The 26065-nt window shown below is 35.1% G+C and overlaps 6 protein-coding genes across 9 annotated transcripts; 5 read left to right on the top strand and 1 right to left on the bottom strand.

Moving 5' to 3' along the window:
* Nucleotides 1–346: 346 nt before the first annotated feature.
* Nucleotides 347–5411, bottom strand: Cep97 (centrosomal protein 97kDa). 3 transcript variants are annotated; one of them, XM_012283021.2, is made up of 13 exons: nt 5266–5411; nt 4867–5018; nt 4548–4706; nt 4376–4477; nt 4078–4274; nt 3728–3811; nt 3331–3626; nt 3080–3172; nt 2373–2573; nt 1708–2313; nt 1514–1646; nt 1217–1436; nt 347–1138 (listed from the first exon to the last, which is right to left on the bottom strand). In XM_012283021.2, the coding sequence occupies exons 1-13, from the start codon at nt 5276–5278 to the stop codon at nt 557–559; spliced, it is 2838 nt and encodes a 945-aa protein (XP_012138411.1). In that variant the 5' UTR covers nt 5279–5411; the 3' UTR covers nt 347–556. The 3 variants fall into 3 exon arrangements, with proteins under 3 accessions (XP_012138411.1, XP_012138413.1, XP_076394043.1); XM_012283023.2 differs by lacking the exon at nt 3080–3172; XM_076537928.1 differs by lacking the exons at nt 3080–3172; nt 3331–3626; nt 3728–3811 and having other exon boundaries at nt 4082–4274.
* A 431-nt stretch (nt 5412–5842) lies between these two features.
* Nucleotides 5843–9966, top strand: tam (DNA polymerase gamma, catalytic subunit tam). The gene has a single exon (XM_003702268.3). The coding sequence runs from the start codon at nt 5866–5868 to the stop codon at nt 9559–9561; it is 3696 nt and encodes a 1231-aa protein (XP_003702316.2). The 5' UTR covers nt 5843–5865; the 3' UTR covers nt 9562–9966.
* A 54-nt stretch (nt 9967–10020) lies between these two features.
* LOC100875294 (putative RNA-binding protein EIF1AD) lies at nt 10021–11337 on the top strand. Its single transcript, XM_012283018.2, has 2 exons — nt 10021–10287; nt 10351–11337. Exons 1-2 carry the CDS (start codon nt 10021–10023, stop codon nt 10531–10533), a joined length of 450 nt encoding a protein of 149 aa, XP_012138408.2. The 3' UTR covers nt 10534–11337.
* Nucleotides 11338–11459: 122 nt separating this feature from the next.
* On the top strand, nt 11460–16319 carry LOC100875406 (neuropeptides capa receptor-like). Its single transcript, XM_003702270.3, has 6 exons — nt 11460–12750; nt 14426–14516; nt 14742–14941; nt 15012–15263; nt 15478–15787; nt 15865–16319. Exons 1-6 carry the CDS (start codon nt 12477–12479, stop codon nt 16106–16108), a joined length of 1371 nt encoding a protein of 456 aa, XP_003702318.2. The 5' UTR covers nt 11460–12476; the 3' UTR covers nt 16109–16319.
* Nucleotides 16320–16412: 93 nt separating this feature from the next.
* LOC143265481 (uncharacterized) lies at nt 16413–18032 on the top strand. Its single transcript, XM_076537940.1, has 3 exons — nt 16413–16774; nt 16875–16983; nt 17321–18032. Exons 2-3 carry the CDS (start codon nt 16954–16956, stop codon nt 17708–17710), a joined length of 420 nt encoding a protein of 139 aa, XP_076394055.1. The 5' UTR covers nt 16413–16774; nt 16875–16953; the 3' UTR covers nt 17711–18032.
* A 435-nt stretch (nt 18033–18467) lies between these two features.
* LOC100875515 (neuropeptides capa receptor) lies at nt 18468–24433 on the top strand. 2 transcript variants are annotated; one of them, XM_076537934.1, is made up of 6 exons: nt 18468–19445; nt 21701–21791; nt 21867–22063; nt 22548–22811; nt 22996–23308; nt 23430–24433. In XM_076537934.1, exons 1-6 carry the CDS (start codon nt 19151–19153, stop codon nt 23476–23478), a joined length of 1209 nt encoding a protein of 402 aa, XP_076394049.1. In that variant the 5' UTR covers nt 18468–19150; the 3' UTR covers nt 23479–24433. The 2 variants fall into 2 exon arrangements, with proteins under 2 accessions (XP_076394049.1, XP_012138419.2); XM_012283029.2 differs by having other exon boundaries at nt 18481–19445; nt 22548–22787.
* The last annotated feature ends 1632 nt before the right edge of the window (nt 24434–26065 follow it).

Below are 26065 nucleotides of genomic sequence, written 5' to 3'. Positions count from 1 at the left end.
ATTTACGAGTATTGAGAATCATGGTGCCAATTGTACAATTTACTTGTACAGTAATCTTTGTCTTCTAATCTTTCAAAGAAAGAGCAAAGCGTTTTATCGTGTATAATATTACTAGAACACATTTCATACATCGATCAATTTTCAGAAGCCAGATATGTGGACGGACAAATTTTTGAATGCAATACACGCCTTTGCTTCAAGTTCCATAATTGAAACAATGTTACGGCATGATTTGTTAAAGTAATATTACCGACACTTGATTTTCTTTACTATATAACGTGACATGTTCTCGAATTCTAATGGAAGTATCTGATTTTTTGATCGTGAATTATAAGAAACATGCGACTAAAAGCACTAAATTTTATTATATTAGTACAGTTAAGGCTACCGTCTGAATTTATGTACAGAAAATATTTTTAGTTACAAATGTATCAATTTTACTCGTAAATCCAGCATCATTCACTAAAATTTATATTCGTTTTCCGTTGTTTCAGTTCCTCTAACTTTAAACCTTCATTTTTATTTTTAATATCGTTTCTATAAATTTTTTCTCAAATTAATGCTGTTCACTTTCAATTTCCTCCCCACTATCTTCTTTTTTAAGATCTGTACAATTTTCTGCTGTAATTTCTGTTTCAATTAAATTGTGCAATTCCTTACATAATGTTTCCTCACAAACTTCACCGTTCAAAGCAGCATTATCGATTATGTCATACTGATTTTTTGCATCTTGTTCTACTACATCCTTGAAATCAGGTTCTATTTCTTCGCAACTTTTGAACATATCAGCATGTTCATTTGAATTCAGTAATTCAGGATTTTCATTTGAATTTAAGATGTCAGTATTAACTTCATCGTCTGTCGTATCTGTAGACTGAGAAACTTTTTTTAGCACACAGTCAATCAAATTAGATGCAAAACTTTTATTTTCATTTCCTTCATGAATAGTTTGATGAATTGGTAAAGTCTGCGGTCTATGCGGTCGTGCATATGGAAATGTGTTTTCTTCACCTGCTGGGGTATGAACAGCGGATATCTCTGTTTGAGTCGCGACACCATTATCAATAAGATTTGGTTTTGACTGCATACTTGACATGCATCGTTTTATTTCTGACATAGAATCTTGTAATTGTTGCACCTAAACGCGTATCAGTTTCTTAAGGACTACTCAGTATATTAAGGTTGTTAGGTTACAAAAACATAAATGATATTTTACCTGAGTATGCAACAAATTACATGTCTGTGCTAAATTAGTTACAACATCTACGTTTTGTGCAATGTTTTCATTATCACTGCCTGTAGAATCTCGATTAGCAGTAGGTTGAAGACTAACTACTTTTTTCCATAATGCATTAATTGCTTGCATTTGTAATAGTTGTAGTTTATGTTCGCTTTCTAAAGCAGTTCTAGTAGCTTCCATGTCAGTAGATAGTTTTCTAAAAGAATAAATATTGAAACATAGAACAGGTAAAAAATATATTACTTTTATAGTATAATGAAATAGATATCATACTGGATATATTTATTTGTCCTTATCATCTCAATAGTCTTCAGTATATTCGTTGCTTTTTTATTAAGGTTTCTAGTGTGATATCCTCTCCACATTCTTTGAATGCATATTGCTGCTTTTTCAGCTTCATCTTGATCTATTTTAAGAATAATGTTGTGTTTAAGAAATTAATTTTATCTGTTTAAATAAATTCTTACCTTTGTTACTATCTTCTTGTCTTCTTTGAATAGCTCTATGTCGAATACCGTCTAATTTTGCTTGACACATTTCGCTATCTTCATCACTGCTCTGAGTAGCGTTACCTGCATCTCCGTCTCCGCTTTTTTTAAGCATACTGTTTTTAATTCTGTCATTTGCACTTTTTGGCCTTTGTATGTTTCTGCCTAAGTTTGGTGAATTCTTTGAAGCTCGTTTTGCAGGTAACGTCTTGCTTTGAACATAATTATTAATTTTGACACTATGGGGACATTTATTAGTACTACTTGTGATAATAGGTTTAGCAATATTTGGTTTTCCAATACTGCAGTTTGTCGCAGAATTACTTTTTACGAGCGCATTTGCTTTTACAGCACTAAGATTCGTTTTTGCCATAGGATTTACTGTGTTTATTATTGGAATAACTTTGGCATCTCCATCAACGGTGGATTTACCAGGTACTGTAACTTGGCAAGGTGACGTTAATTTGCTTGGCGGAGTTTTTGCTAGGACTCTTGACAGACCAGAAGGTGGACGAAAATCTGGACTCATTAAAGATTCTGGAACTGGTACTAATTTTGTTGCAGCTTGAAGAGGACTAGACGTTTCTATAAAATAAGTTTTTATGGATTTCTTACAAATGAAATTAATTACGTTTATAATTTACCTTCTACATCATGTGGAATAGCAGGATTTAATACTTTATTGCCTAAAGTGCCACTAAGCATATTTGGATCTAAACTTTGGGTCATTAATGACTCATGATCTTCATTTAACAAGGTGTGGCATGAAGAAACCATAGCATCAGTATGACAACTAGATATCATCCTATCTGGTGATCTTATTCTTAATGAATTTCTTGTTGTACCTAAATAAATGTCAAATATTTTATATATTTGTAATTGATTTCATGCATCATTGTGTATTGCATTATACTTATATTTTTTAGGATTAGCCTTACTAGCATAAGCATGCAAATGATATGTGATCAAAGACTAGAAAACAATATAAGAATCGTGAACTATGTGAAATATATTTCCAAATCGTCAAATGCTAATACGCTAACCAAATCTTCTAATCAGCGTCGTTATAACACTGCTTGTTTTCATTCTCCAAAGTCATTTTGCGCTATAAGCTTAAAAAACGCAATTACTTAAAAACGTACTACATACTAGGCACAAGAGGATATAAACATGTGCATTAATCCAAGGTAAAATTGTATAATACTTAATATCGATATCTACTACGATTACGAAAATAATTTTTGCTTTTAAATTCTTTCAGAATACAAACGAAATTGGGCTTAGATTTTTACACATGTCTATTATGCAGTTATAGCCGTGTATGATAAATTCTCATTCTGACTTTGGATACCTTTACAAGGTGTATGGCACACGCAGTACTTTGCTTCATAAAATTTTGGTGATTGTAAGCATTTATCTTCATAGTATGTCAACATTGGCGCAACTAGAGAAAACACATTATAACTAAGACATAAGATGCATGACGACTGGAAAGTGTACATCACTACTAGTCCACTTTTTTTAATTGCAAGAGGAAGATTCGATGTCACTGTTTATCATACTTGCAGTAATGACAAATGGTGAAGGATTATTTAAACTCACTGGTACGTCTAGGAGAACTTGTCCTGTTATGACTAAGTCTACGCCTAGCGGCTGGAGAAGGACTCATTCCGACGCTACTTAAGCTGTGCACACTTCCAGTATCACTTTGTTGATTTAATTGTTGTTGATGATGCTGTGCTTTACTTAAAATCAGCCTAAGCTTCCTGTCAGTTTCATTTTCTAGGGATTCACCAGAAAGAGGGCACACAGATGCTAAATACTGTGCAAGCAGAGCATGTTCACCAACACGAAATTGTCTACCTCGTCCCTGAGAATATAGCCACTCTGCCTTTAAGCTGAGTGGACATTATTTTAAATGAATTTTGATTCTTTAAACTAATATAATCTTATATTACATATAAGAAATAACTATAATATTGTCAAAAAAAAAACCCACCTTTCAAGAGGATCAACAGGATAGCCATCAATTGATTTCAAGCTCATACACCAATTGATAACAAAAGGTCGATAATCAAAACCACTATAAGCTATATGTTAAGAAGCTATAGCTGTAATTCTGCAGTTAGTACTAACATCGTTTTTATAACTAGCTTTCTAAAAGCATATTTTGTTGATAAAAATCAACTCTAAGGATATGTGATGACATTAACAGTAACAATGACTCATTATTGACAATGACTTTTCTATATCATAAAAAAATATATTTTCATATAATGTTGCTAGCTTTTTTCTAAAGTCTAAATGAAGATATGAACAAAAATTATAGAATCATAATCAAAAGGATACATACTGTTACCTGCCACACTAACGCACGGATTATTAGCAATTGAAAAATTAACTAAATTTTTTAAATTAGCTAAATGCGACATTTCATTTAAATCAGTAATATTATTGTTAGCTAATGTAAATGTTTCTAAAGATGTGGGTAAGTAGCGTTCGCACTGTCGTAAAGTTATTATACGATTGTTATGTAAAAAAAGTTCCTAGAACAATGGTTAATATTATTATGATTCACAGCAAAATTGAAGTAATTCATTAATGTGCACTACCTTGGAAAAACAAGAAATTAAATTATAGGTATTACCTTCAAGTTTTGTAGATATGAAATGTCTGAAACATGACTAATACTATTTTCAGACAAATCCAAATGCTCTAATTTAGTGTTTGTATGTAAATGTTCGATAGACTACAAAATACAAAATTACAAAAATTTATTGGTTTAGTTATATTCACATAAGAAACAATGTATATCATACCTTTATGTTGTTACCAGCTAAACATAATGTTTGCAAATTTACCATATTCTTTATACCCTCTATAGTCAAAATACCATTATTTGCTAAATTAAGTGTTACAAGATTATGTAACTTCGATACTCCATACATACGTAACAATTGATTTCTTACTATGGAGAGCTGAAATTGTTTATTTATGTTTTCTTAAGTAACTATTTATTTACTACATTAACATGTGTTCATACATGTATGGAAGAAATGTAAAGTAATAAATATAACATTAATGGAATGCTGTAAAAGTGTGTGAAAGAAACAATTATAAACTTTATTACATCAATACCTTAGTAATCCTGTGATAAGAATCAAGATTATCAAGACGTTGAAGTTCATTATCGTCTAAGATCAATGTATTGATACTTGCATCTGACGGACAACGGGCAAGCTTCTTCAGATTCTGACCACTAAGATCGAGTGTGTCACATACCAAGGATTCTAAACGAATAAAAAATTCCGTCATTATTAATATTTAATTCAATTCACAGATGTTCGCGCATAAAATAAGATTGAAAATGTCAAAATTGGCAAGTAAGAAACTATACTAAACTTCTATTGTTTTTACATGTATATCAATTATAAAACTGTTATTATAAAGTTAAAATGGATTAGCAACATTTCGGATATTTTTATCAAGATATTTTACTTAATAATTACATAATATAAATATAAAATCCTTACTAACCCGTCGAAGCCATGATGAACACAACAAATTGGTAGACGCTACGAAGATGTCGTCGTGATCACTATACTGCGTTTAATAAAAATATACCTGCTATTTGTTTTAGTTAGATATAAAATTAAATATTTCATTCAAAATATTAGCTCAGTTTTGTAATTTGTATGTAAAAATAATAAAGCAAGGAACTTTTATTGACATTATATTTATACAATTCGATTATTTGATGTTTTATAAATATTGTTTTACAAAATACAGGATGACAATTCTTAAATGTTAACATTAAATATTAAAAAATTTGTATTTGCTGCACGAATTCTTTTATTGCCGCAGCAAATATTTACGTACGCAACTTTAAAAAATGCGCCCTCACAAGCAGTATGGCGATATAAAAGTTTAAAATTAAGATATCAAACTGAATTTTGTTAAATATAGTGATTAGACCAAATTTTGTATTACATTTCTGATTGAAATTTATAAATAATAGGTAAGACTTTATTGAATACTACTTATTCATGTTAAATTCTTAAATGTGCTTGTAGCTAAAGTCACGTGTCGAGGAATGTTATGAAGAAGTAGAAACAGTTAGTAACAAGTAAATTAATAATGCGACGTTATTTAATTAATATTTCTAATGGACATAATTGTCCTATTATAAATCGTAATACAAAAAACAACGAGTTTAAACAGTTTCAAACAAGAATCATTCACACTAAACGAATTGATGCCGGTCTAACCTTACCAAAAAACAGTGATAAATGGAATGAAAATCAAGGAAATAATTTCAACCAAGAAAGTTACGCTAAAATTTCAAATTCAGTTTTAAATTATGTGTCTCATAAGAGGCAAACTTGTACAGAACAAAATGATTTATCTGGTATACCTAAAAATTTTGAACAAAGCTTCTATGACACTTCATGGTACAAGATGAAGTATAATTATCAGGAACAAATGGATATTTCTGCAAAACATAAAAATATAAAAGCAGAGAGTAACAATGTGAAAGTAAAAACTGAGGGTGATTCTAGGATTAATGAAATTAATCTACAAATGCTTCCAAAATCATTGCATCAGCAAATATTTAAGCAATGCTTTAAACAAGAAGAAATATCAGAGGAAGAAATAAAAGCTATAAAACATAATTTAAGCTTATATGGAATAAAGGTAGAAGATGCAACCAGATTACCGGAGGTAGATATCAAATTACCTCCTTTGGAGGGAGACAATATAGAGGATCACTTTTATAATATTGGGAATGCACAAATTAAGCCATACGTAGATATTATAAAGCAGATATTCATGGGAAATATTCCTGAAATGCCAAAGCAATGGATATTGCGTGAAGGATGGACCAGATATACTTCTGATGGCGTAGAATTTGTAGATTTTCCATTGGAAGATGGTATTATCTTTGATGTAGAGGTATGTATGAAGGAAGGACCTTTACCAACACTTGCAACTGCAGTAACTACTAAAGCATGGTATGGTTGGGTGTCTAAATCTTTAATGGATGGTTCAACTAGAAATTTTGAAGATAAACAGTTTACTATGGATGATCTAATTCCAATGGAAAGTACAAGTGAAGAACATGGAGAAAGATTAAGTTCTTACCATAAAAAACCAAAGCTTGTAATAGGTCACAATGTATCATTTGATAGAAGTAAGATTAAAGAACAATATTGGTTGAAAAATACGGGATTAAGATTTATAGATACAATGTCTCTGCATATATCTGTAGGTGGGATTAATAGTTACCAAAGATCAATTATAAATTCTAAAAGTGATACAGAAGAAAAATCTGATTTGCTCGTACAAACTTCATTAAATAGTTTAGCAGATGTCCACAAATTTTATTGTGGTCATACAATAGACAAAGGTTCTAGAGATGTATTTGTAGATGGAACCTTGAAAGATATTAAAGAAGATTTTAATTCTTTGATGACTTATTGTGCAAAAGACGTAATTGCAACTTACAATATATTGTCTCATTTATTTCCACTTTTCATGAACAGATTTCCACATCCTGTTACATTGGCAGGAATGTTAGAGCTTAGTACAGCATACTTGCCTATAAATTCAAATTGGCAAAGATATTTAAATGAGTCAGAATCTGTGTTTGAAGATCTGAATTATGAAACCAAGGTCATTCTTGCAAAAAGAGCTAATGCTGTTTGTGAACTTATGCATAATGAAAAATATAAAGAAGATTTATGGATGTGGAATGAAGATTGGAGCACACAAGAGCTAAAACTAAAAAAACAGTACTCAAAAGTGAATATAAGAGAAAAATGTAAAGCACAGAACTCTGAAGAAAAGAAAGAGAAATCTCTAAATTCATCAAAGGATGAAAATGAAGAAGAAGAAGATCCTTTGGAGAAAGAATTTGCCTATTTGAAAGAAACAAGAAGATTTTTACCTAAAAAATTACCACACATGCCAGGGTATCCAGCATGGTACAGAAAACTTTGCCCTAAAATGGTGGATGAAGATTGGTTGCCAGGTCCTCAGAATATAAGTACATCTATGCAAATTGCCCCAAAACTCTTGAATTTGACATGGGAACATTATCCTTTGCATTATATTAAAGAAAAGGGTTGGGGTATCTTAGTGCCATATAACAATGATTTAAGTATTAAAACCAAAGTGCCTTTAAAGGAACTATTAACTCAGTGTCCTTTGCTAATAATAGAAAGCTCATCCAACGGAACCGAATATGCAATGTTAAACCTCGACAAAGACGTCGAAAATGATTTGCACAAAACTGAGTTTTGGCGTAACAAAAAGAAGAAGCCTCGGGTTCAACTGGATAATATTTATAAAGGTAATGCAATTTGGTGCGACGTGAATATAGACGATTGTTGTTACTTTCTGAAATTGCCACATAAAAACGGTACCAATTGTAACGTTGGTAATCCTTTAGCTAAAGATTTTCTGAACAAGTTCTCCGAAAACGTGCTTGCTGGATTGGACGAAAGTGCTGCAGAGATATTAAAGAACTCTAAAATGGCTTCTTATTGGAGAAATAACAGGCAGAGAATTATGTCACAGTTTACAATATGGTTTGAAAATCATTATTTACCAAATACTATTAAGAACACGAAAAAACTAATAAATTATGGTGCAATTTTACCAGTGGTAGTTGTTTGCGGAACGTTAACCAGGCGAGCAGTGGAACCTACGTGGATGACTGCTTCCAATTCTGACGAGGAACGGGTTGGTTCCGAGTTACGAGCCATGATCCAAGCTCCGCCCGGATACAACATCGTCGGAGCCGACGTGGATAGTCAAGAATTGTGGATTTCGTCGTTGATAGGAGATGCTCATTACAAAAAAATTCATGGAGCTACGCCTTTCGGCTGGATGACCCTAATGGGCACCAAATCCAACAAAACGGACATGCACAGTGTCACCGCTAAAGCTGTAGGAATATCCAGGAGCCAGGCCAAAATCATCAACTATGCCAGAATCTACGGTGCCGGTCAAAAGTTTGCGGAAAGACTTCTGAAACAATTCAATCCTCGCATGACAGATACAGAAGCTGCATCCAAATCTCGAAAAATGTTTACTATGACTAAAGGAAAGAAAACCTATCAATTGAAACCGCATTTCGTTAACGAACTCGAGGACAAACAGTATACGTCCTACGAAGCAACTAAAATAGCCAAGTTGCATGGTAAAACCGTACAGGAAATGTTTGAGAAATATAACTGGGAAGGTGGTTCGGAGTCAGCTATGTTCAACAGACTGGAAGAAATCGCCAATAGTCCTTGTCCTGCCACACCGTTCTTGAATTCCCGGTTGACACGTGCATTGGAGGGCCAACCTAACAATGACAAATATTTGCCGACCAAAGTGAACTGGGTAGTCCAAAGCGGAGCGGTTGATTTCCTGCATCTGATGTTGGTTTCGATGAAATGGTTGATGAAGGATAATGTCAGATTTTGCCTATCGTTTCACGACGAGGTGCGGTACCTAGTGCAGTCCCGTTACAAATACAACGCCGCTCTTGCCATGCACGTAACTAATCTCCTGACACGGTCGTTCTGCGCTTCAAGAGTTGGCATGAAAGATCTTCCCATGTCGGTCGCCTTCTTTTCTTCCGTAGAAGTGGACACTGTATTGCGGAAAGAATCTGAAAACGATTGTAAAACACCGTCGAATCCACACGGTTTGAAAAACGGATACGAGATTCCTGTTGGAGAAAGTCTCGACGTTTGGACCGCTATAGAGAAGTCGAAAGGACGTATACGACCATTGATTAAACAAGAGCAGTGGAAAATCGTGCACAAACAGAAGAGTTAATCAAAGTATTAGAATCAAGAGGCAACCATTTTTAAACCTCTGGGACGATTGGGACTAGATATTAATCAGAACCTATTTCTAATGATGTCCGGTATTTTTTAAACGTCCCTTTTTCAAGTGTGAATGTGTACGTTTTGAACATGGTAAACTTCCACGGGAAAAATGCCGATGTAGGAAAACATTTCATCACTGGGTTTTGGTTTGTAAATTTGGGAATAGTTTTTTAAAGTCGAAGAATCCTTCTCCTACATCGGTCTTTAGCCAAAGGAAGCCTATGATACTTGTCCACTTTTCGAAACTTTATTTGTAATGTGTCAATTTTTGAAGTGATCAGAAGGTTTATTTTTAATTAAAAGTATAGTTAATAAAAGAAGTGCCGAAGATTTGTTTCGTTTTTGACAGAAATACGTTTTGTACTATTTTCTTTTTTGCTGTTAAGTTTCAATTTACAGATAAAAGATGTCAAAAGCGACGAAACGTAAGCACGTCGTTAAAGAAGTCGAGGACTTGAGCGTTCCTACCGAATCACAATCAATTGTGCGAATAATTGAATCGCGGGGTAATAATCTGCACGAAGTTGAAAATGCTACTGGAGATCAATATCTTGTATCTATGCCAACGAAATTTAGAAGAAACATTTGGGTGAAACGAGGAGATTTCGTGTTGGTGGAACCGATACCGGAAGGAGATAAAGTGAAGGCGGAAATTGTTAAAATACTAACGCAAGTACGTTCTTCTGTTGAGTATATTATCTACTTCTTCTAACTTACGTTTTCTTCTGTTCGTTAGGAACATAAAAAATGGTATCGTAAGCAGAATTGCTGGCCTCGTGAATTCGATGAAAGTGTAAACGCCAAAGAAGATGCTGAGGAAGAATCAGACGATATTTTTGTAAATACTAATAGAATACAACACAATTTGAATAGGATAAATAATAGTGACACGAGTTCCGATGAATCCGATTCTAGTTAAAATTTTTGTTATATTTTATTATATGAAATAAAAGTATTTGTCTAAGTTAATGTAAATTAATGCAAACACGGAAAGTGGAAGGAGAATAGACTTTCGTTTCATCGATGATTCATTTTAATTTCGTTGCTATGATTCACATTTTAATAACGTTTGAGATTCCAAAGATGTTACGGCAAGATAAAATTTGACTGGATGTGTACTGACTTTTATGACTAATTGTTGGAGCTTCTTACTTCTTGACGAGTTTATATATTTTGATTTACAGATTAGTACATACTGATTAATGCATTAAAGTTAAATATTTCGTTTCTCCGTAACGAAAGAAAAATGTTTCTGTTTGAAGAACTTGAGTGTTATCGCGACAATTATTGTTGCATTGTTTCTGATTAATCTTATCGGTTAGCATGATTTTTGCAGTACGCGTCCCCCCGCCTTGTGTCGATTAATTGTACTTCTTAAATTCATGAAGTATGGTACTTAAAACCCGTTGTTAATGTCTTTGGAATCTTTATAAATTACCCCGTTCATTAAGTACAATGGCAAATATGTTGTTGCAAATCCCTCGATTTACGTAGACACTTTTTTACTTTATTACTTAAAATGTACTTTTTCGTTTGAAATCATAAAAAAATTAGCGGAGGAATTAAATGTAAATAACATTAAACCAGCGAATGTTAGCGTGTACATGTAGTTAGGCAAGAAACAAATTCTTGATCATATTAAGGATTATTTAAGAAGTGTATATTTTATTTAATGCTATATTTTCGGACTTTGTCTTACGTCTAATAAAACATTGGAAATATTTTCGATGGATTTATTCCAACCAAGCGTATCTTCCATATCGAGCTCTCAATATTATACCGTATTTGCGAACTGAACTCGAAACGCTGTCTGTCAAGAAAACCACAAGCGTTATAATCGACTGCACTCGAGACATTAATACAATTGAATGGCATGTTAGAACGATTCCCCGTCTTATCGGCGAAACCGGGAGATGAGGTTATCGAGGACAGGTGCGCGGCGATATCATTAAGAGTATTGTGTTCAGTCATACCGTGCGATAGTCTGCCACTGACAACAACGACCCGGAGATTTGTCGTCTTCCCCTTAGGAAACTTTATTTTGATTTTGTGATCTTGATGATCTATGCGATCAACGTAGAGACAGTTTCATTTCCAGTCATTGTGGTATTCGTTCCTTTTACAATAAATTGCTTCAGGTTTTACCTCTTAAGGTTTCTATCAAAAATCATAAAAACAGAGCGAGTGGAAGTGAGACGTGTTATCGCTAAAAATCGTGATATTTTGCGCGAGTGTTTTCGTTCATTAATCAGATAACCGGTTGACGCGTTCCATTTGTTGGGCGTCTGAAAAAACGTAAAAGGAAAAAACAAATAGGCATTTCGCGAAAAGACACAAGATGTCGAGATGATTCGTATCGGAGAGGAAAGAAATGTGGAATCGTGGTGGAACTTTGATCAGAGACGCGAAATTACGCCCGAGAGTGTTAACGGTTTCGCGAACGCGTTGCAAATCCAATTTTCCCTGAAATGGCAGATTGAGCTAAGAGAACTTGCGAACATCTTCAGATGAGGTCGATCCTAAAAACGAAGAATTTATGTAATTTTGGAATTGGCGAAGTTTCGACCGGGGTTTCATCTTCGGTCCACTGTGACCCATTAACGGATCGCGTGTTGACTCGACATCGGTTTATCGAGTTGTCAACTCGTAGAATGTCTTGTTTACTCGCGATAATTATTTCCACGGAGTATACAAACTCTTAAAATAGACTACCGTCGGTTTTGAATCGTTCCTGAACTGTAGCACGTGCAAATATTCGTTTCGCGTGTATCCTTTGTTAAATGCTCGACGTTAGACGAGCTATTCCTTCGACAAAAAGAACTGGTTTAACGTGACAAAGACTTTTTGTATTCAACGATCATCATGGACGACACGGACGATGTGCACGATTTTTGGAAGGACTGGGATTTGAAAAATCTCACGGAGGCTGAGTACTTGACCAAAGTACTAGGGCCTAAGTATCTTCCTCTGAAGATGGTGATACCGCTCACCATCACGTACGTGGTGATTTTTGTTACTGGTATCTTTGGAAACGTTGCCACGTGCACTGTCATCGTTAGGAATCCTTCCATGCAAACGGCCACCAACTACTACTTGTTCAGTCTGGCTATATCTGACCTTACTCTACTCGTACTGGGTGAGTTGAGATTCGCATTTGTGTAAAATAGCGGGCTGTTTAGGCTACCATTTTCATACAGTCATCATCATCATGATCATCGCACTCTATATAAAATAAGAAACAAAATAGCGATTACAAAATGGGCGTCGATGTGCTTTCAATAGAAAACAAGGAAATCAATGAACAAATTTCCGCTACCCCAAAATCTGTATTCAGCGGTTAATTAACAGGTTGCGACATTTTAATTGAAATCTAGATTAAAGGGATGATATGTTGAAAGCATAAATTATGTGATCCGATTGCACCCTTTTGGAGTTCATCCGTATTCCGTTTTAAAATTCAATAAAAAACTAATAGTTTGAATTTCTACTTTCTTATATGGAAACCAGAAAGATAAAGATTTTAAATTAATCTCCGTCTCGTGTGTACAGTAACGATCCTTATCTATTCGGTGGTTTTGTTTACCGATTCGCAACACCATTCTTTATTCCAGGATAAAAATTGCGAGCACGGAATTCTCGGATAAATTAAGGGATTATAAAAGATAAACACGGTGCATAATCTGCAAGAGTACATTTAGATTCCGAGTAACGTCGAACTGTGAACTAGAATGTTTCATTATTTACGTAAATTATTGTGTATCTCGCTCAAACAGTCAAAATTCGGGATTAAAATAGAATTAGCCACAGATAAGATTGTTTATGTAACATTCATATATGTGCGTCGGAATTTTAATATTCCTAAGTATGAGTAAACTCGAGCTAGTGAATCGCACGCTATCCTTACATAAGTGGCTTCTCGGAATCCGTAAATGTATCAATAAACTCCTGATAAAAACTGCACATATTCTGATTACTTTGTTGAACGGAAGGATCAAAATTTACAATTATACTTGGAAATGTCTTTTTTACATCCGAGTAAATGTTAGAAACACGTGAACGTGCCTTCTGAGCGAAAATTGACGTCAAACCGTTATCAGTTACACTTTTCGCGACGAACTTACTGAAAGAATCGATCTTAGATATAAGGTGCAGAGATACCGTGTATCGATTGTTGTAAATTAAGAAAAATTTGTACAGACTTCTAATTGGTCTTCTTTTCGCACAGAATTAGGGGTAGTAGAAATACATAAGGATATAGTAATACAGGCATCTAATATTGGAATCTGGGAGTATAGGGTCCTAGAGATATAAAAATCTGAAAATGTAGGGCTTTGAGGATAGTTCCAATTTTACAAAATCCATGGTCTTCGCGGAAATTCAATTCAATCATATTGCATCAAACGATTCAATTATCAGACGAGTATTTATCTCGTCCCAGCGTAGCTGGAATTAATAGAAAATAAATTCCAGTTCGATGATTGCGTTTGTTGAACTAATAAATTTCCTCGTTAATTCAAACGCTTGGTATCTATGAATTTAACATTGAATTTATTTAAATAAATATCACAAAAATATCCTGACGTCTGTTAATTACTTTTTCAGGTTAAATCAGTCGTAAATCTATTTTTGGGAAAAATTAGTCCGCGTATCAAGGAGATGCTCGTGTGCTTCTGCCTTGATATCTGACGTCAATTGCACGACCGTCATAGATATAACCGAATACATAACAATAAAAATACAAGCTTTACCTCACGTAATCGTAATTGTGCAACTTGTCGATCGTTATCAGTTTTTTCTCCGATTACTTTCAGGATTGCCCAACGAATTGAGCCTTTTCTGGCAGCAATATCCATGGGCGTTAGGAGTCGGTCTTTGCAAAATCAGAGCATACGTGTCGGAAATGTAAGCAACGTAGAAGTTTCCAAGTCGAAGTTTAAATTATATAGTTTCGACTTGTAAATCTGGGGATCAAACGTAGCATTTCAGAATCGATAATTACCGCAATAATTAAATTAGTAATTACATGTGACTAAATGGTCAAACTGAAATTTATACTTCGACTACGGTTCTAGTATATTTTAACTAATTAAACCAAGATAAAAATACGTGATGTTACTTTTCTGCCAGGTCGTCTTACGTATCGGTCCTTACGATAGTGGCCTTTTCCATGGAAAGATATTTGGCCATTTGTCACCCGCTACAGGTTTACACGATAAGCGGTCTCAAAAGACCGATACGTTTCATTTTGGCTGCATGGTCGATCGCATTGGTCTCAGCGATACCGTTCGCAATTTATACGAAAGTGAACTTAGTCGAGTACCCACCAGGTTCAAACTGTTCCTTCTATCTTTTTCAAATAATACAAGAATATTATTATTAAGAATATTTATTATTCAGGTTCCGGAAACTATTCAGCCGATTCGGCGATTTGCGCGATGCTTCTGCCGTACATGCCCGACTTCCCCCTGTACGAGTTAAGTACCATCGTGTTCTTCCTCGTGCCGATGCTTATCATCCTCGTCGTGTACACGAGAATGGGTCTAATGATCAGAAACAGCGCGAAGGAAACCTTGAACTCGGTCACACACGGCGCGATTCATGGAGATGCCAAACAGGTTCAGTCCAGGAAATCCGTCATCAGAATGCTGAGTAAGTCATCCTTTCGCATCACCATCATTTAAATTCTTCTGGAGTATACCAATTACACATTGCTCTTGTTAGTAATTGAAAAGCTAAGCTAATTTTGGTACAATTTATTTGAAGACCCAGGGAATATCAGCTCTAGGGACACTTAGGTCTCCCAATGAACTTCACTATAATTTTATGAAGAAATCGTGCAAATTATTATAATATGTTGTTACAGGTGCTGTAGTAATTTTATTCTTCGTGTGTTGGGCTCCGTTTCACGCCCAACGACTGTTATATGTTTACGCCCAGGAGTCTGACTACTATCCGGATCTGAACGAGTGGTTGTACATTTTAAGCGGGTGCCTCTACTACTTCAGCACGACCGTGAACCCCATTGTGTACAATTTAATGAGCATGAAGTACCGGCACGCGTTCAAACAAACGATTTGCTGCAAAACGAAGAGAAAAAGCCGGACCGCGAACTCTGAGAACTGCCGTAACAGTTCTAACGGAAAGATACGCAATTCGAGTTTCAATAAAATTAGGTATCAGCGTTGAAATGATACAAAGTTAATATCATATAAATTTCACCGTGTATCAACGACGTAATTTCTACTTCCAGGTACACTATCAGCCAGGCGAAAGAAATGTTTCGATTCACTGCCAGTCGAGAAAACATGGACAAAGATGGGAATATGAATGATAACGTCTCTCGTAAATCTTGCGCGTTAAGAAAGGAAGACCCGACGTCTAAACCACTTCTCGATCGAATACATTCCGTTGTACAGGAACAAAATAGCAATTCAAGCACCGCGTTTCATACCGAAACAGAGAAATCCATGTCTACGACTACCAGCGCTTTGTGATGTATGCACAGAAAAGTTTAGCGGTTGTTCAAACGTTACGAGAGATTATTGTAAATAATTGGTGAATTTACCAGCCGTATTATTTCGGCACGAATTATTTATTTTCTGACGGAACCTGTGTATTATATACTCTTTTAAGTCGATTTGTACTCAATTATGAAGGCTACATATTTAATAAAAATTTAGTTTAAAGATCTATATAAGTAATACGGATTGTTTTGTCGCACTTTTTCAATCTCTGTTCTATGTACACTTCTTTAATCAAAGTTTTCGAAGGAAACTCAATAAATACAGTGCAATTAAAATGCGACTTTTAACGCGTCAATAAATCGCAGCTGTTCATAATTTTATTTGAAATTGGTTTCATCTCATTTAAATAAATCCCCTTATTTGGGGACCACATAATGTATTCAACGATTCTACGTTGTTTCGAGTTCGAGTTGACAAAATGAAAAGTGTAACCTAAATCAACCCTTCCTATTCCTTTACTCCACCATCGATAAAAGATGTCAGGAACGATAGAGAACTATGTATATTTTTTTAAAGTATTTAAATTGTGTCAGGAAACAGATTGTATTCGTCGTAATCGAGTGTTTCACTGCGATATACCAGTGTGTTCTCCGACCGATACTCGTACAATTAAGCGGTGAAAAATCGCTACAATGGGTAATATTGTTTCTATTCTGATACCGTGACGATGATACTATCAGTTCGATTCGAGTTCTAGCATACGCGTTTCTATTGATTTTCCTCTTTCCTTTTTCAGACGCAACGTTTGTTAGTCCTATGCTTGTCATTTAAAAGTTTCCTGAATAAGGACAAAAACGAGGAAACGTAATATTATTATGTCGGTACACTGTGAGAAGACGCCAAAGGTAAAACTGGAGGTGTATATGTATAAAAAGAAATGAAAAAGAAAGAAAAATTCCCTTCTATGTTTCCGTTTTTGTCCACGTTCATTCATCATACCGTAGCAATATAGTTTTCGCGAGCATTTGTAGAATTTTAATATTAAAATGTATCATCAATTGTTCACCCAATATGAATATTTATTACACGACAAAAATTTCCAAACTTTCTTATAATTTTATGAAAAATTGTTTCTTTATACTTGATCTGAAACAAGAAACTTTTTATAAAACCAAAGAAAAGTTTGGACATCTAACCGCATATGAATCTACACATAAACGAGTATGTTCGAATATTTTTCAGTTCTCATGCTATATTTTTCTTCTTGGCACGTTGATTTTAATCCTGGATTCCTACGGTCCGCTCGAGGAGTTTCCTATAAGATCGGAAGAGGATCATCTGGCGCTTTGTCGTTTTTACCAACTACATTTGCCGCAACAAGCGATCCAGATCGCTCTGCGTCATCGTCCTGAAAACATGAAACATGTGTTACAGCAAGCCTTGACCCATCAACCGAGAAAATACGTAATACATTTCTTGCTTAGCAATGCGTTCGACGAAATTTCGAAAACGCTCGTGAATGGTCACGAAGACGGAAACGGTGCGGAAGATCGTTCTACTTCTCCCCAGTATTCGTTGCAGGGATTCTTTTATAATGAGGATAGTATGCAAATGAATGCAAATCATAGTTAGAATGCTCGAAGTCGTAGATGGGACCAGATTTGCAAATGATTACTTCGCAAGATGGAACTTCTGCAGGCGGGAATGGAAAGTTTTGTATTTGTTTCAAAACTGTTCTACCTCGAATTACATGGGCAATAGTTTAGAAAAGAAATTTCCGATGCTGTGATGAAATTATGACCATGTTTTAAGAGGGCTTGGAGGGACAAGACTTTAATATGATTCTGAAGCTTAAAACGGTATTACGTACATTAATAGAATTTTCCTTTTAATAAGATCGAGCGACATTAGATTTTACCACCAAGCACTTTGACAATAAAGATCCACGGTTTAAGAGCGTTTATATTAATTTCCACGTAGCTCGATAAACTTGAGTATGAAAGAACCAATCGATATTAAAATAATTTTATAACGAGTCGTTGAATTTTCAACGTACGAGATAAAATATGTGAAATGAAGCTCTTGGAGGAATCCAATCCTTAGTACCAAGGATTTAGGTATGCCGCGATTTACCGTCTTGGAAAGTTCAATTTGCCACGATGTTAAAATCTCGTTTAATTTTACTTGGCTCCAGATGCAAATACGTTCAGAAGATTAGCTGGGATAGGTTCCAGGATCGTTACATATCGCGTTTAAGAACGAAAACGTACGGTGATTGTCTTACGTTATCTCTTTAATGCAATCAATGACACACCTGTGCATTTTGCACTGGAATTATTAATCTGTATCAAGAAAGTTTCTGAAACTTAATCACCTTTCTTATTCGAAGATACTGCATCTGAATTTCTGAACGCATGTAAATTCTACGAATAATCGCGTTAAAAATAAGCAATTTTAGAACGATTTACTAACCGATTTTATTGGTCGAATTACGACGGGGGTTAAAGTCGAGGGTTGGATGCGTAGTGGATGGGCGCGTGGCGCGAAGGTGAATAGCAGACCCACTCGAGAGACATCACTTGTCCACGGGCCGCGAACCAGTGCACTTTTACAGCCCTTTCTACCGCTGTGATACTTCCACCGATAATTTTACATTCCATTAATTTCGACACGAGATTGAATTATTCGTCGATGAAAAATGAAGTTTTTGTCAGACGAAGACAGAGGGAAAGAAAAGAAAGTTTCTCGAGATGGAACGTTTCGAGGAATACGTTAATGACTTTTGCAAAATTGGTGATGGGACATAAGGTGGATTCGTGAATCTTTGGTGCTTCGTGAATCTTCGTCTTTCAACAATTAAACAATGTTCTAATATGAATTTTCCTGGTTAATTTCTCTAACTTTCTTAACTTTTCCAATCTCCAACTTTCCTACGTTTTAATATCAAATTCTCTTTGCATACTCGACGACGATGCATAATATTATCTGTTATTAGGAATTCTTATAGTATTTTATTTTCAAAGTGAGAACAGACACTTGTTGTGTGAAGTACAAAAAGTGATTAACCTTTGCATGAACACCGGGATTCGAACAATGAATATATCGGACGATTGCATGCTTCTCGTAAACAACAGTGACTGCACGATTTTAAGTGAATCCGAGTACGTGTCATCGGTGCGTGGTCCTAAGTATCTGTCTTGGAAACTGATCGTACCTGTCACTCTAGTGTACATGATTATCTTTGTAACCGGTGTCATCGGCAATGTGGCTACATGTATCGTCATTGTCAAGAACTCTTCTATGCATAATTCTATAAATTGTTATCTGTTCAATTTGGCGGTGTCCGACTTGATGTTCTTGATTTTAGGTAAGTTCATATTCCTGTCAACCGATATGTCAAGTACAGTAATCAAATTTTGCTACATTATTTTTGTCGTTGCAATGTGTGACGATACAACGCGTGGGATACAATATATGACAATAACGCACGTTGAAATGGTTCAGTATGTAGATATCAATAAAAGCTTATAACATGCATGTCTGCAAACGTGTTGATTTTAAAAAGAAGATTTAATCACTCAGTTCATCATCCATCGTTGAATTCTTTGGTTTACGATTGCCTTTATTTTTATATGATACACACGAACTGATAAGTTCATTCAATACTAAATTTTATGCTGCATTATCAATATCTGCAGTATCATCACGTACCGAACGTTAATTGTCGTCTAATGGCTTATTCGACCTTCATCCGAATTGAACGAAAGGATATCGTAATTCGTTACGATCTTATTTGTATCCACAGTGCGGATGTGATCCCGTTGAATGGATTTATTTGCATCCGCAAGTGGCCTCAGTTAATTTATATCCACTGATTCCGCCCTTTTGTCCCGGACTCATTTCCCTGTTTTCTCTTATTTTTTACTCGGTTAACGAAGAGCGCTTTTGGCCCCGTTCGAAGTGAATCGAGCCGACCATGCTTAAATAGAGTTTAATAGAAAGAGTGGGAAGGGAAATATTTATTGCGAAGGAGAATGCTTCCGCATGAAATTATTGAACGCTATTTACATTCTCCTTTGGGTCTGCATTTGCATTATTTAATCAGCTGCTTGGAACAGGCTCTTGCGTTCTCTTGCAAGTCACAGATGTCTCGATTATTTATAAATAGATCGATTGCCGAGGAAATTGTACGACTAAGTAAATTCAACGGAAACGACGTTTATCTCGTCGTTATTGTTTTATGAGTGCCTTATCTAGATGTTAAGTTGTCGTGGAGTAAATAGACGATTTCAAGGCACAGAAAGTCTGACACTGATTTCATGACGTAAATGTAACGCGTACCTCTTCTGATATATTTCAAGCTTCGAGGAAAATAACTATACACCAACATTTGTACAAAATAGATAGCTTCTAGCAACAGCGAATGACAAACCGCGTTTCGAAACAAAATTTTAATAGTTTCTAATAAAATTCTAATAAACTATGTAACATCCATTTGGAGTAATTAATATGATTATACGATATAGTACATAAATACAGTACATAAGTTAGCGTCAAGATCACGTACAGATTGATATGGTACAGTATACATCGCGTACAGTATGAAATTCTTGCGATGCATGAATGAAACGTATCTCACATTGAAATGTAAGATACGTAAAAGCTTGAAGCTGAATTGTAAACGGTGCACAGCCGATATGCACGCTTTTCCATTATCCAGTGAATTTATTCGCTGTTTCGTTGCTCGCTTTCTGTTCACAAATTCCTACCATTTTCTGGACGATGTATATATTGCACGGTATATTTGTTGTTTCCCATACTTAATGCTGCGTACAATATATTACACGTGATCGCGAGGCGCGAAGCAAATTTCTCATTATTTATGTCCTATCGTCGTATATCACTTTTCCATTACACGACTCTTATCTACGACGATCTCGATTTTATACAATATGTATCACCGAATAGCTGTTGCGGAACTCTGTTCGATCAGGGTTCTATTTTTCTTTCGGGTGGAGGAAAGAATCCTTCGGTTCCGAACAGAAAATACCGTATATTATGCTATCAATATGTTTGTTTTTCTCCGAGTACAACGCTGTAAAATATTGATAAAGAATCGATCGACTTCTTAACGATCTCCTTGTTGCACGAGTCTCGAGCGTTATTGCGGCACACCTAAACGTTGCATTAATTAAACCGCATTCGGGGTGAAGATAATGGTTGACATATTTCGCAATAAATGGGGCCACCCGAAATTTACTGGCCAAGTCAACGACTCGAAGGATGCGACTTATTGGTGTAATTAGATTAAGAAAGTGCCATGTTCCGTGCCACGACTTTGAATTAATGACACTCGAAACTCGCGTCTTCGCTTTGGCAAAGATTTCAACGCGTTTCGTTCTAATTTCTTTGCTTTCATTCGTTCTTGTTTTACATTGTTCCCTCAGGCGCCTCGTACAAAACATTTCAATTTAATTAGCAACCCTCTGAATACCCGACGGTAAAAGGATCATAAAGCAGAGGGTAAAATGCACTCGTAAATCCTTTTCATTGAGTACGATTCGACCATAATGTCTTTTATATCGATTACCAATAAAAGATTCTTTCAATTCTCTTTTTCAGGCTTACCACACGAACTGGGCGAGTATTGGGAACAATACCCATGGAAATGGGGATTGGTTATGTGCAAATTACGAGCGTACGTCTCCGAAATGTGAGTCGATGCAATTCGTCAAGAGAACAATTTGAAAGAAGGACACTTTACGAATATCATTTTTCTTTGTTGAAGCTGCTCTTACGTGTCAGTGCTAACTATCGTGGGCTTCGCGATAGAAAGATATATGGCAGTCTGCCATCCATTTCGCCAAAACAGCGAAGATCTGAAACGGTCCATGCGATTTATCTTGGTTGCTTGGATGATAGCCTCCTTTTCAGCTCTACCGATCGCTGTTTACATCAATCTTGATTTCGTTGAATATCCACCAAGTGAGTTTCTACTTCGTTCCGAATTTCCACGTTCTCCGACGATATATTTTTTAATTCGAAAACCGATATCTCGAAGGTATTGGAAGAAATAAATTGCAGACTCGTATTCATTTACGATCCTTTCGAAATCGGGAATATCGATCTAAATAGTTCTCGTTTCGATTGAAAATTTACTGTACCCACATCGAACCAATGACGCAATAAATATATACACTAGGCGCATGAACTGTAATCACATACAATTGAAAACACGAGAGCGGCGAACACGAAACGAGCGTGGAAATCGTTTTCCAATGTGTTCGATGTACGTGTCGTGTTTCAAAAGTGCTTTACCCTTCCTGTCACTTCTATTCACTCGTGTGATTTTAGATTTATATTTATTTTATTTTATTAAATAGTTATTAGTTATGGCATCGAACATAGTCTGATTTGATATAAATATTCTCTTAGGACTGTGCAAATGCAGTTTATTTTTTATTTTCAGAATCGAACCGATACTCGAGCGAGTCCGCGATCTGCGTGATGAAAACTAATGACATACCTAATTTTCCTCTGTACGGGCTCAGCTGTTTCTGTTTCTTCCTCTTACCGATGGCATTCATCGCAGTGTTTTACACACGAATATGTCTGCGAATACAAACCGAGAGCTTCGTCCTAAACGTTGAAGGATTTGTTCACGGGGAAAATAAGCACGCTCAGCTTCGGAAGACCATACGAATTCTCAGTAAATGTCTTAACCAAACAACCCGTTTGTATTTTTACAATTTCAATCTTATTTCAATCGTGTACCAACTTGTTTACTTTATCGTACAAACATCGAAATTTTCAATTCAATGTCACCACACTTGTTCAGCCTAGATTGTAATCGAACACGTTTACCACAAGTATGAGATAATTTCCAAAAATTAATCTATACAATTTTTAATTTACAGGTGCTGTGGTAGTAACGTTTTTCATCTGCTGGGCTCCGTTTCACGTTCAACGAATAATGACTGCATACAATATCGGTACACCAGATATAGACCGATGGTTATACCCACTCACTGGTTGCCTGTATTACTTCAGTGCAACCATAAACCCAATTCTATATAATCTGATCAGTGCTAAATATCGAGATGCTTTTAAGGAGACGTGTTGCTACTCTTCCAGAAAGCACATCAGCAGGTCCGCTATTAGTAGCATGAGACATTCAAGCATGGTTTCAGCCACTGGAACCAGAATCGAGTCTCAGGTGTCTCCTATGAGGTAAGCTCAAATATTCGTCACTAAAAAGTTCCTTAGAATAATGAACTACCGTAACCAAAGTTTAATGATCTTTATTCAACAGCAGTTATTGTTACATTTTTAATTTTTCTATCGAACACAGACACGTGGAGTCGAAGCTGCTGAAGAACAATTTGCATACGGCGGTTTGACTAAAGACTGATGGAAACAGCGAAAGGAAATTCGTCGCAAATCCATCGAACAACAAAAAGACCACCGAGAGTATCGAGGAAAGTTGTACGGGAGAATTGAAGAAATCTTCGTCTATCATTTATACGAGAAATGGACTGAAGCGTCTAATGTTTGAGGGTGAAAGCGTTTCGAACGAGACACTTATTTGATCGATATTTATTTGTTGTAAATAAGGGTTCGATGCAAGTGTGGTTACATGTTTTAGCAGAAGAATGTATGCGTAATGAATTTCATCGTGTGCTGTAAACCTTCATAAAATACTGCTTCCCTTATGAGTGAAACGAGCTTCTAAACCACCCCCGGCAAAAGATATTTACGTATCCCAAAATTCCTGCTGGAGCTCCGCGAAAGCCTGGATGTTACATGTTTCCTAGAATCGATCCAGGTAGTTCTGAAATGTGTTTTAGAAATGTGGAATGAAGCGAAACGCAAGGTACGTAAGATACTTTGCAAGTCAATTGAACTGTGAAGCGATTTTATGGAAATTCGAAGAACTGCATGTTGGAATTAGTTTTCTAGCTGGAATAAGAGCAAGATCGTGGAATTCTAAGATTAAGGGTCAGAAAGGGATTCACAGATATGTACAAATGTTTTTAATTTAAGTAAAACAGTTAAATCGTATAAACATAGTATACACTGACGAGCTCACGCTTTGTAACTATGTATATTCAACCTAATACACTTCTATTGCATTCGAAACGATTTGAACTATTTTACCACTGAATATTCATCGTTCTCGCAAACTCCGGGATTTTTATGTATTGACATTTGCGCAATCACGTACCGATTTATCTACGATAGCCTTCTGTATCAAAACAATGTTAATCCTGTGTGCATTTGTAAAACGTGTGCGTGAATCTATTGTGTATCAAATAAATAATAAACAATATGCGTTTTTTATTTATCGAAACTTGATATCAAGGATACTTTTTAATTGCCTATGGATGTTTAAAACGTGCAGAACATCTTCAAAAACAGACTGGAGACAAAGCAGGGAAGCCAAAGGAGAGTAATAAAAACTCTTCATCAGAGTTTTCTTGCTAAGAGGATCGATGGAAAATATATAACGCGGAACCATTCGTTGGACTCTACTTTTTACCATCTCTTAATACCCCCACGATTAATGGTGACTTAGGGTGCAATGTCAGGAAAGACACGTCGATGGAAGTCTTTGTAAACCTTTGTAAGATATTTGACAATCTTTTTTTTTAAAAGGAAATAAATCTGCCATTTTGAACGGTACAAAATATATGCACAGTAATTATTTCAGTTCCTCTCGCTTTTGATAACTTTAAACACTAACGATGAGTCGATGTATTACTTTACCGAAACTGAAGCAATTAAGTATTTTTAAAAATACCGGTATAATTAGGCTACTCGAGAAAAGTTTTGGGACAATCATGACGAAACGTAATTAGTCTGAACTGTTTCGGATTTGCCCAGATTTTTATCTTTGTCGAATACATCTTTTATCACTGCGAACCTACTTTCAGTAGCGTGACTCTCAGTTGTAAAGCGAACCGTTCCAGAATTGGTGGAAACACTCCTGCATCTGGATTAATGCCAACATAACTTTGAACAACTTACTTATTCTTTATCACTCTATTTCTAAATAAGTTATTTATTATAATTGACGATGTTCATATTAGATTTCATACTTCATATTAAAGAAATACCTAATTAACACATTTGATCAACTTTCGTGTAAAAGTATCACGAGATTTATGTCAAAGAATTTATTTCGAAGATGAAATGGAAAAGCTATGAATAAATAGGAGTAGAATTCTTCTCACGTTCTTAATATGAAAACTATACTTCTTATAAAAAGTTTCACGTATTTAAGCTTACGTTCGTATTTTTTAAATCTGTCCTATCATGCCACTGTAATATTTAATGACGTGTATTCCATGTTTGTACAATGTCGTGATATCAGCTATAGAAATGATATTTCATCCTGACCTATCTATTTATTCGAGTGCAACAAAGTCTATGCTCGTCAAGGAGAATCAATTATAACTTCCTAAGATCATGCCGTTATCGATTACCTTTCGATACAATTATAGTAATAAAAATTTCTATTATAAAACGTTATCGCCTTATACCGAGCAATCTTACTCGTACATTAATGGCAAAATTTATGTGAATTGAAAAAAGTGATGGGAATGCTTTCAATAAAAATGTTAATTTAAATCAATTCAATATACTTCTCGAAAGAGCTTAAAATTTATTCATACTTCAAAAAGTAAATATAACAATTTCCGAAAAACCACGTCAAAGCGTAGAAGTAAAAAAAAAAATTATAATAATTTATTTATAAAAATGAATAAAAAATAATATAACAATAACTGAATTGTTAAATAATCGCAAATTAAAAATTATACAATAATCAGTAAATATTTTGCAAGATATACACGCGTGAAAATGAAAAAGATAATAAATTTTTAAAAACATAATAATTCGATAAATAGTTAATTGAAAAATAAAAAATTATAAGAAAATAAATTTCAATATAATAATTAACAAATATCATGCACGAAAAAAATTATA

The sequence above is a fragment of the Megachile rotundata genome, chromosome 12 (genome assembly GCF_050947335.1).
Source record: "Megachile rotundata isolate GNS110a chromosome 12, iyMegRotu1, whole genome shotgun sequence".
In the NCBI taxonomy this organism is placed as follows: Eukaryota; Metazoa; Arthropoda; class Insecta; order Hymenoptera; family Megachilidae; genus Megachile; species Megachile rotundata.
The sequence above is the reverse complement of the archived record's forward strand: the minus strand, read 5'-3'. Positions and strand labels throughout refer to the sequence as shown.

Bases quoted from the DNA above. Each gene is read 5' to 3' on its own strand.
- Cep97 (XM_012283021.2), bottom strand. The intron at 4,478-4,547 runs GTATGATATACA...TGTATTTTGTAG, and splicing joins TAGCTGGTAACAACATAAAG to TCTATCGAACATTTACATAC. The intron at 3,173-3,330 runs GTGAGTTTAAAT...TGTTTTCTCTAG, and splicing joins AAGTTCTCCTAGACGTACCA to TTGCGCCAATGTTGACATAC.
- tam (XM_003702268.3), top strand. From the start codon at position 5,866: ATGCGACGTTATTTAATTAATATTTCTAATGGACATAATTGTCCTATT.
- LOC100875294 (XM_012283018.2), top strand. From the start codon at position 10,021: ATGTCAAAAGCGACGAAACGTAAGCACGTCGTTAAAGAAGTCGAGGAC. The intron at 10,288-10,350 runs GTACGTTCTTCT...TCTGTTCGTTAG, and splicing joins TTGTTAAAATACTAACGCAA to GAACATAAAAAATGGTATCG.
- LOC100875406 (XM_003702270.3), top strand. From the start codon at position 12,477: ATGGACGACACGGACGATGTGCACGATTTTTGGAAGGACTGGGATTTG. The intron at 12,751-14,425 runs GTGAGTTGAGAT...GATTACTTTCAG, and splicing joins CCTTACTCTACTCGTACTGG to GATTGCCCAACGAATTGAGC. The intron at 14,517-14,741 runs GTAAGCAACGTA...CTTTTCTGCCAG, and splicing joins AGAGCATACGTGTCGGAAAT to GTCGTCTTACGTATCGGTCC.
- LOC143265481 (XM_076537940.1), top strand. From the start codon at position 16,954: ATGTCGGTACACTGTGAGAAGACGCCAAAG. The intron at 16,984-17,320 runs GTAAAACTGGAG...AATATTTTTCAG, and splicing joins ACTGTGAGAAGACGCCAAAG to TTCTCATGCTATATTTTTCT.
- LOC100875515 (XM_076537934.1), top strand. From the start codon at position 19,151: ATGAACACCGGGATTCGAACAATGAATATATCGGACGATTGCATGCTT. The intron at 22,064-22,547 runs GTGAGTTTCTAC...TTTTATTTTCAG, and splicing joins TTTCGTTGAATATCCACCAA to AATCGAACCGATACTCGAGC. The intron at 23,309-23,429 runs GTAAGCTCAAAT...TATCGAACACAG, and splicing joins TCTCAGGTGTCTCCTATGAG to ACACGTGGAGTCGAAGCTGC.